This window comes from Salvelinus namaycush, chromosome 42, assembly GCF_016432855.1.
Source record: "Salvelinus namaycush isolate Seneca chromosome 42, SaNama_1.0, whole genome shotgun sequence".
NCBI lineage: Eukaryota > Metazoa > Chordata > Actinopteri > Salmoniformes > Salmonidae > Salvelinus > Salvelinus namaycush.
Window position 1 is genome coordinate 12,323,969 of NC_052348.1, and position 9,925 is coordinate 12,333,893.

General features: G+C 44.2%; 1 protein-coding gene across 1 annotated transcript in view; it reads left to right on the forward strand.

The window, feature by feature from the left end:
• Positions 1 to 1,517: 1,517 nt before the first annotated feature.
• LOC120034956 (mineralocorticoid receptor-like) overlaps positions 1,518 to 9,925 on the forward strand; it is a 94,664-nt gene continuing 86,256 nt past the window's right edge. The window contains exon 1 of the mRNA XM_038981673.1: positions 1,518 to 3,448. Within this exon, the coding sequence (XP_038837601.1) occupies positions 1,521 to 3,448 (1,928 nt within the window). The 5' untranslated portion in view covers positions 1,518 to 1,520. The remainder of the gene's footprint in view (positions 3,449 to 9,925) is intronic.

Sequence of the window (9,925 nt, forward strand, 5' to 3'; positions counted from 1 at the left end):
AAATAAATAATGGATAAGAGTACGGCTTGCTCTGATGTCTTTGCAGAACTGCGATGTCTGAAATGACCTGCATTCTAACTATAAATGCACTTTTGAAATAGTTTTGCACACTCTTCGATCAGTTGCCATCAATGTCAAAACTGTGATGTGCATTTTGGTAGATCAGATTGCCCCAAAAAATATTGCATAGCCTTCATCTGTCGTTACAACCTGGCATGTAGCCTACCTGTTTTTGTAGTTTGTGCGTCGACAACTATCCTATCTCATAAGCGTTCTCATTTAGTATAGCCTAACCCGTAATTAGGTCACCTCAATCAAAATATCAGTGTTTTTCTTTAGTCCTTCTCTTTGACAGTAGGCTAAAACATAAGTTTACCAGGGCATAAGTTTAGGAACAACAACATTACGCATAATATAAAGGGCTAAATGTGATAGCATGGGTCAATATTGCGCATTGACTTATTCTCGAAAGTTGTTTTATGTTTTCCAGAAGACGCTCAAAGACAGATACCATTTTCAAGTTATGTCGCAGCTATGTTGTGTCTGAAAAAACAATAGGGGATTGACAGAATAGTCGGACCAATCCGTGAATGGCGTGATGAAAGTTTATGTGACGCTGGGTCTGTCTCTATCCAATGGAAGTGCCCAAGAGGAGGAAATGAACACTATAAAACTACGTCATGTGTTTAAAAAAAAAAATCTAACTACTGACTTGGCGATTTAACAGTACAGTTAGTGCAATTAATCTTGCAAACTAGAAATGATCATGTCATACATTTAAATAAATGCATTTCAGAAGGAACTTGTTATGTAGGTTAACGTGTGATGGGGAATTGAGTCATAGAACTATTATTACTCAGACATGACAAGACACAATCTATAATAATAATTTAATAATCGTTCTATGACCCCCCCCCCCCCCCCCCCCCCAGACATTCTCACGTCTCCAAACATGACTTAGGCTGTCCAAAATGACACCCTATTCCCCCATAAGGCTCTGGTCAAAAGTAGTGCACTTTAAAGGGAATAGGGTGCCATTTAGGATATCATGCCTTAGACAAAGTTCCCCTATATAACCATTTCAGGGATTCTTAGTTTAAAAACCAAAGCAAATAAACAGTTAACAAAGTGAGGAGGAATGTCTAAATGATTTTCCAGAAATGAATATCACTTGATTGACAGAGAAAACGCTTGCTGATTTAAAAGGATACTTAACTTGGATACTGTCGATGTTTGGCATAATTTTCCCACTATAAAACACACTTAAGTCAATCTTAATGAAATCGCCATCCATTAAATAAATACTTTACACTGTTCATGATTTAATAAATATTCGTGTTAAATTACAGTTTTTATATTCAGTAGTATGCTCTCAGCTTCGGCAATGTGAGATTCCAGCAGCTTTTGCATGATATGTGAATAATGCATAAAAAATACCCTACCACTTTGAATTCATATTTAAACAGCATTCATCTAATTAATGTATTCCTTCAACCTGCAGGTAAATCAATGACCCAGCGATGGAGACCAAAAGATACCCAAGTTTCTTCGAAGGATCCACGGACACAGAGAAGAACAGATGGTCCCATGTCCCCAGCAGTGCCATGGACTACTGCTGCAGCGGAGCCGAGGAGGCCGACAGCCTGAACCTGAACAGCAACAGTGATGTCCTGATGGACATAGTCAATGTCAGCTGCTCCCCCAGCAGCAACACGGCCGACAGCAAGGAGAGTAACAATAACAACGAAGAGAAGAAGAAGCCAGAGCAGCAGCCTACTCTCAAACTGACCCAGAACCAACACCAGCCTTTTGTTCTCCCCCTCTTTAACAGTTCTCTCCATGGGAGGAAGCCAGAGATGATGGACTCCAAGGAGCTGTCCAAAACTGTGGCTGAGTCCATGGGCTTGTATATGAACGCGGCCAGGGAGGCCACAGACTTTGGCGGCTTCGGCCAACAGGGGGGTCATTGTAGTCCGGGGAAGATGTACCCAGCGGGAGTTTGCGGGCGCCTCTGTCTCGAGGACAGCCAATGTGCTGCGTCCGCGGGGAGCCCCAAGTTGAAGTCCCCTTCTACGGGGTTCCCGAAGCAGCCAAGCTCCACCCCAGGGGATTGCTGCTCATCTGGAACCACAGCAGGGTCAGCCGTCTTGGGCTTGTCTCTGTCCTGCAGCCCCCAGACGCCCAGCTCCATCTCCAGCCCCGGGGGCAGCAACAACCTAGTTTCGTCCACCACCAGCCCCACCTGCTTTGGGGGGCCGTTCACCTGTACGACCATCAGTAACCCCGTCAACCAGCATAACGCTGTCGGAACAGCTCTGGCCCACAACCACGTCCACAGGAGGAACTCGGTCACCTGCAGCCCGGCAGGCTCCAGCACGGTGGGGTCGCCTCCGCTCACCAGCCCACTCAACGTGATGCGCTCACCCATCTCCAGCCCCCAAAGCATGAGCAGCGTGCGCTCCCCACCGTCATGCAGCACCTCTACCAACATGAGGTCATCGTCCGTCTCCAGCCCCACTGGCAGCACCAACAACATGAGGGCTTCATCATCTATCTCCAGTCCGACCACCGGGGGCCCCATGGCAATGTCCTTGAGCCCCAGGAACCCCTCTGGCGGCGGGGGTGGGTTTGCTGTGTCTAGCCCTGCTAGTGAACTGGGCCTGGTCCAGAATGACTCCAACAGTCCCGAGGGACGAAGAGACCAGCAGGACTTCAAGGAGTTTGAGTTCCCCAAGGTGGAGAGTGTGGACGGGGAGAGGTTCAACGTAGGCCTGGACCACATGGGTATGGTGAAGTTCATCAAGAATGAACCCGACACGGACTATAGGAGCATGTGTCTGGGTAATGGTAGCAACAACACAAAGTGTAACCAGGCCACCGGCTGCCCCGGCAATGGCTCACCTTTCATCACACAGATAAAGAGTGAGCCAAACAAAGATGGTGGCGGATGCATGAATCCTCAGTGCTACACTGAGCAGCAGCAGCAACACTCTATGGGTCTCTTCCAGTCAGGTCCGTCCGAGATTACCTACTTGTCTCTGAGGGACAACATTGACGAATACAGTCTCTCTGGGATCTTGGGACCTCCGGGCACGGAGATGAATGGCAGTTACGAAGCCGGCGTGTTCCCCCACAACCTCCTGTCTAAAGTTAAACAAGAGAACAACGATGGCAGCTACTACCAAGAGAACAGCAACAACGTTGTGCCCACCTCGGCCATTGTGGGTGTTAATTCAGGCGGACACTCGTTTCACTACCAGATCGGAGCGCAGGGGACAATGTCTTTCTCACGGCACGACCCAAGGGATCACGGGACGAACCCCTTGTTGAATCTAATTTCGCCTGTTACCGCGTTAATGGAGTCGTGGAAATCTCGGCCCGGCATGTCGCAGGGTCCAAGAGGAGAAGGCTATCCAGGTCACGGCTGCATGCCAGACAGCATGTCAAGGTAAGAAAGAAATCGATGTATGGACAAAAACAAACAGCATTGTGGGTACTCTAGTGCTGCTGCACAACTCCAGCACAGTAAGAGCGGCTGGCTGGCTCAGAGATGTTTGTTACTTTCAAAATAGAACAGTTTAAAGAGAAAACAAACTGCATTGTGGGTACTGTAGTGCTGCTGTACAACTCCAGCACAGTAAGAGCGGCTGGCTGGCTCAGAAATGTTTGTTACTTTCAAAATAGAAACGTTTAAAGAGAAAACAAACTGCATTGTGGGTACTGTAGTGCTGCTGCACAACTCCAGTACAGTAAGAGTACTGGCTCAGAAACTGTTATGTTACTTTAGACTTGTTATAAGACGTGATGGATTGTCCACAGCATCTGCACAAAGCCAGTGGTATAATCCAAGGGCTCTCATGTGCAGAGAGATGCTCCCTGCTATGTAGCTTTTGGGTGGAACTGAGTCTGTTTACTACAGTGTGACAGGATGAATGAAGGGGACAGTGTGTCTGACTTAAAGACCATGTTGCTCAGGACCGAGGGGTTAAAGAAGGGCGTTTGCTCCGAGTCGGGGACTACCAAAATACTAATAACAACAAGGCTTGGGAAAGGGAAAAGCAGTGGGATGTTGGCTTGGCTGGGAGAACAGGAACTAAGGGATGGGGTCTAGCATGGGAGAGCAACATCGCAACATACACTGCTGCCCTGGCCCTATTCTCTACTGTATCTAACAGAGGTTAAAGTTTGCTCTCTTATCAGAGCTATGTGTATGGACAAAAACAACATTTATTGTACTCTTATTGAGAGTTCCTGAAGGGACCTTGTGTAATGCAAATATATTTTTACGAGCCTGGGCTGGCCATTATGTGGCGACGTCATAAATTATTATGAATGATTGATCACATGCTTTTGTTGCCAGATGTAGGAAACAAACAGTTGCCTTGCAGGGCAGAGCCCCGGCCACCAAACAAAAACAAACATGCAGAAAAACGGTTTGTTTTGCACAGGCAAATATGGCAACGTCTAACTTTGACACAGTCGTTGTCCGGACAGTTTGTCTGATGTCCCAGTTGAGTGTGGAGCTAAATACAGCATTATGATATTAAGATCCAGGATGAATAAAACTAAAGTATCACAGCTATGAAACCAACCAGGAAATTGGAAAAAATTGTCCAACTTTGTTGCAATTTCAGTATGTGAAGGAGTTACATAAGGAATTCCTTCCTTGTAGAAGGAGTTGATTTGTTTACAGTTAATTTAAAGATATGAAGATATGATTATGGCTCTGGTATTTGGAGAGTTTGGGATTTGTTTTGCGTGTGATATATTTCTTCATATTTTCATTTCACAGAAGGGATGTATATTAATGGTGGTATAAAATCTGAGCTGATCACCGAAGTCGTAAACGTATGCGCGACATGGCACACTGTAAATGCCCTGCTTATTATTGCATTTTTACCAGCTCGAGTCAGTGCAGGAAGCACTAAACAAATCTGCAAACGGTGTCCCCTCCTGACTTACAAAACCTTGATAGGCAGATGTTTCCCTAAGAGAAATACATGTGATTATTTGTGGCAATGGGGCCTGGCTTGGTATGTTTGTGTTTGTGTTTGTTGGTTTTCCCCAGAGACAAGCAGAGAAGATTAGGCCGACTACTGCTAGGAACTAGGCTAGCAGAATGGGTCAATGTGTTCCAATTTGGTTGCAGCCAATGATTTATATATACACTAGTTGACTGATAGGGGGCGCTGTGTTGAAACCACCATGCCTCCATTTTAGCACTCCCTTACGTTGTAAAACATATTTTGGAAGCTTTAGAAATGCATTTATTAATGTCTACATTAATTTTGCCACATGTATTATATTACAGACACCTTAATGCATAATCTTACATTATATTATGTGAGCTAAACATAAAAATATATAAAAAAATACATAATATATTTTCCTTTAGTATATATTTTTTAGCTTACTAATGCTACTTTCCCCACTATAGCAAAAGATACTTCAATACATGTAATTGTGTCATTAAAACATTTAATTGATATACTGTAGAATTCCATTCATTCCTATGGAGGACTGCTCCTACTGGGGGAAGTGCCAATATGTCCGACCGGTGACTTCAAAGCCTCTCAACGGCCAATACATAGCATCAGCAATCCAGGGTTTATATACATCATTGGTCGTAACTAATGATTTCTCTCTCTCCCCAACCACTTTATTTGAACGCACTCACAAACAGATCTACAACAATTATCCAGTCTCACTCAAAATAGCACCAATAGCACCATCAGGCTGGTTAAAAATGGGGCAATGATCATGTCAGCCTTTGTCCTGAGGCTGTTATGTTGGTCCAGGAGGTCAGTCCCTGTCCCATTGACCTCCTATCGATAGACCAGGCTACAATTCATCCAGTTGTTCTGGCTGTCTGATCAGGGCTATTCTTGTCATACTTGGCTATGGAATGGTCAGTCCACTTTTGGCATTCAGGATGTACAGTAGAGTATGTGACAGGGGGTTAGGGCATGTATTCAAAAAGTGTTTTTAGAGTAGGAGTGCTGATCTAGGGTCAGGTTATAACATGTTCATAAAATGTTATTCATTATGAACTAAAAGTCGTAACTGATCCCAGATCGGCACTCCTAATCTAAAGACTCTTTGTGAATATGGGCCCAGAGACATAGTTGAGATCAGGTGGGAATGAGTTAGATTTACATGCCATTCTGTCAGTTCAATTTCTATGGTTATATGCGAACTCATGTCATTTACTGTAACAACACAATAAAAAAACTATTTTCTACTGCACTTTATGACCTAAATACTTGACTCTGCTTGTATAACTCTCTCTAACCCCCTCTTTCAAGATATCTGGCCTGGTTTGACCCCCCACTGATTTGAATAATGCTGGCTCATGATTAACAGAAATCAATTTCTCTTTCAACAGTGAGAATGATTATCCCTAGGGTACGAGCAGCAAATGAACTCAATGGTTTTTCCTAAACGGTTGGCCCGCCCCTGGCTTCATTGTGTTTTAAATCAATACTGGACACAGAGGAATAGACAGATGTTTGATTGGCAGAGGGAGCTGATGTCTATGTGCAGTGGAGTGACTATACGTGTGTTTGTCTTTACACACGTGTGTGTGTGTGTGTGTGTGTGTGTGTGTGTGTGTGTGTGTGTGTGTGTGTGTGTGTGTGTGTGTGTGTGTGTGTGTGTGTGTGCCAGCTGCGCCTGCCTACAGTATCTGTGGGTTTCTGTGGGATAACAAGGCATGCAGTTCCTGCCAAATGATCTGGCCGTTACCTTGGAGACAACCTGTCTCTTCCCCTATGGTGGGAGCCAGAGCTTCAAGTGATGTTGACGGGATCACTGCCACCCTAGGCCTAATGAGATACAGCGTAGCCCCCTAATGTCAGGCAGGATGACAGTCAGAGGTGGGGCCTGGCCTGGCCGTATGGCAGAGACCCAGATACAGACACAGCTCTGGAACTGCCCCTCTCTATAAAACTATACACTTAGCTCCTCACAGGAGAGGTTCAATCCAACACGCACTGGGGAAGACTAGCCAGAGTCCTGCTGTTCTCAGGGAAACACTTCATTCCAACTACACATAGCTCATCACAAGAGGAGGGGTTCAATCAAAACTGCACTGCAGAAGACCCATATGCCTGTAGTTAAGAAATATTGCTTTATTTAGTTATATTCCTGTGCTGAGATTGCTTGTTTTTATGTGATTAATCAAAGTTTTTTGGACTCATTTTTACTCAGTAAACAATGTATATGGTACCTATTAATTACATTTTATTAGGGTGTTTACAATCCTTCCAAGTAGCCAAGCGTTGCCGCGGTGTGAGTTGGATTGACTTCCTGCCAGGATCACATAACCCCAAAAAGTCCAATTGCAGGAATTCTATGGTCCAGTTCAGCTCTGGATGGGTTAGTATTGTGCCCAGGCCAGTATTTCATCAGGAGAAAGTTACATAACCATTAAAAACCAGCAAGAAACTGGAACTTCCTTTGATCAACTGAAGCCTTGGATGGCAGGGAGGGAGGGAGGGTGGGAGGGAGCGAGAGAAGGAGGGAAAGAGAAAGAAAGATTGAAAGACAGAGAGACAGAGAGTGAGAGAGGGAGAGAAAATCGAGAGAGAGTGAGAGAGAGAAAATCGAGAGACTGCTAGGTCGAAGTAGAGAGAGAAATCCCTGTGCAGTTAGTATTTTTTCAGGCTTCACTTTGGTTTCCTCTGTAAATGGGGTAATGTTTTTAATTAAAAATGACTGTTCGTCGGAGGAGTCTGGATTACTCAGAGCGAAAGCGTTTTCACTTTAATTCACAAGAGCAAAAAAAAAGAGAGAGAGAAAAAGAATCTCCTTGGCCCAGAATTATTTTCCGTCAGAGCCTGGTTTGCTTCAGTGCTTTGGGAGAAACAGGTGGCCAGCTGTATGCGGTGCAGAGATTGACATTTTGAATGCAGAGGATTTCCCCTGCTGTATTTAAATAAGATTATATTTGACTGTATGTTTGTAGGGAATCCGATAGAAGTATTTACTGTTTAAAGCTAGTAGTGACCCCTTAGGCCCATGTACAATACAGTACTACTTCAATGTAAAAGCTTAAAATCTTATTTTCAGTCTAGTTTCCTTACCTCCTCAATTGAGATATACACAGCCATGATCAAATGATAAATTATCTGAACAAAATATATTATTATAAAATGACCTAGTTTTGGGTGCTGGATTATTTGTGTGCTCATTCCCTAAATCTCCAAATCTCTTGTCACCCTATTTAGAGAGTGCCCTGTTAAGCATTGACTGGGACTATGCTACAGTGTGTTGACATTTCTAGAGTTTTGTTTAAAACTCTTGAGACGCCATCCTAAATGACGAGCTACTTACAGGATAAATGATGTCAAGCACCATTAAGTCATGGAAATGGTGTTAGTGTTTAAATCAATGTGGCCAGGGACCAAATTAAGATACAACTCAAAAGGCCCAGTACACTTGTAGGTACCTAGTAGGTGGCTGGGTCTAAATCAGTACCACAAACATGCAAATACAAAAAGAAAACATATTTCTCTATCATCCTCCCACTAAATGTTATGCTTATGGATAAAAGAGAGTATTGATTTAAAGTTACGCCAACGTTTATTTTTTGCACATACTACATCTAGTCATTGTACTTCTATGGCACCAGCCTGGAGAAGAGGAGTAGAATCGAGTCAGGCGGATAGGAGGAAGTGCCGGTTAAAAAGGAAAAGAGAACGCTTTGCCTCTGGACCTGGGCCAAGTCCCAATGTTCTACTGACAGGATGAAAGGGCAGACTCCTGAGAGAACGCTAATAGCCCTTTAATTGTATGTTCTTCTACTAAATTAATGAGTAGCATTGATTTGATTAATTCAGACGCGGCTGGATACTAATATCTAATTAAATCCACGTCCTCGTGGTGTGGCTCGGTACGGCTGGCCCCGGTGCATTGTGGGCTGTGAGGCTGTGAGGGACGTTAGTTGCTCGTTTGGGATGTGAATGTGAGACAGGGGTGTTGGGGGTCATGTCCAAGGTGTCTTTACCTGCCCTAGCAAGGAAGGTGTTCCTTGAGGAGGTAAAAACATTGAAGCCTGGGTTATTGCTAATTCTACGTGGTCACATCAGAACTACTGTATGTCGGGTCCTCACCTTTGTGTTTGTGTGTGAGTGTGGGACTTACACACACACTATTTTATGTTGAGTGCGGTATAATGCTGGATAAAAGAGGACTTATTAAACGACAGAGCTAACCGATGGGAAGTTAGTCATAGACTGGAGATATCACAGGGGTGATATATAAAAACACCAGTCATTATTGTCACTACAAGGATTATGAGAGAAATGTACTCAAAAAGAATTACTTGAAGCTATGGACTAAAATAAAATAATTATTACAGTTGTCTTATGAAATAAATGTTGTATTATGACATTCAAAGATTGCCTTAGTTAAAAACACGGAACATGATTCTCTTCATAAAAAGATGAGAGGAGAAAGGAAGGATATGACCTAATTAATTGATACTCTTACAGCGGTAACTACTAGTTTCCTACCTCCCCGTCTTTCTCTGTTGCGGCATCTCCCCTCTCACTCTCTGACTGTACATTCCTCTCTCCCTTCCCCCCCTTTTCTCTCTCGTTCACTCTCTGACTGTACCTCCCTCCCTCCCTCCCTCCTTTCTCCTCTCTCTCCCTCTCTCTCTTACTGTACCTTCCTCCCTCCTTTCCCCTCTCTCTCTTACTGTACCTCCCTCCCTCCCTGTACCTTCCTCCCTTCCTCCCTCCTTTCCCCTCTCTCACTCTCTCTCTCTGACTGTACCTTTCTCCTTCTCCCTCCCTGCTGGGATCAGAATGCCTGTCCTCATTTCAACCTCTTCTTGAAACAGGGTTTGATGAAACTTGCCCAAATTTCCAGGGTGGGCCGTACTGTAGGCAGTAGGCACAGTGTGTGTGTGTGTGTGTGT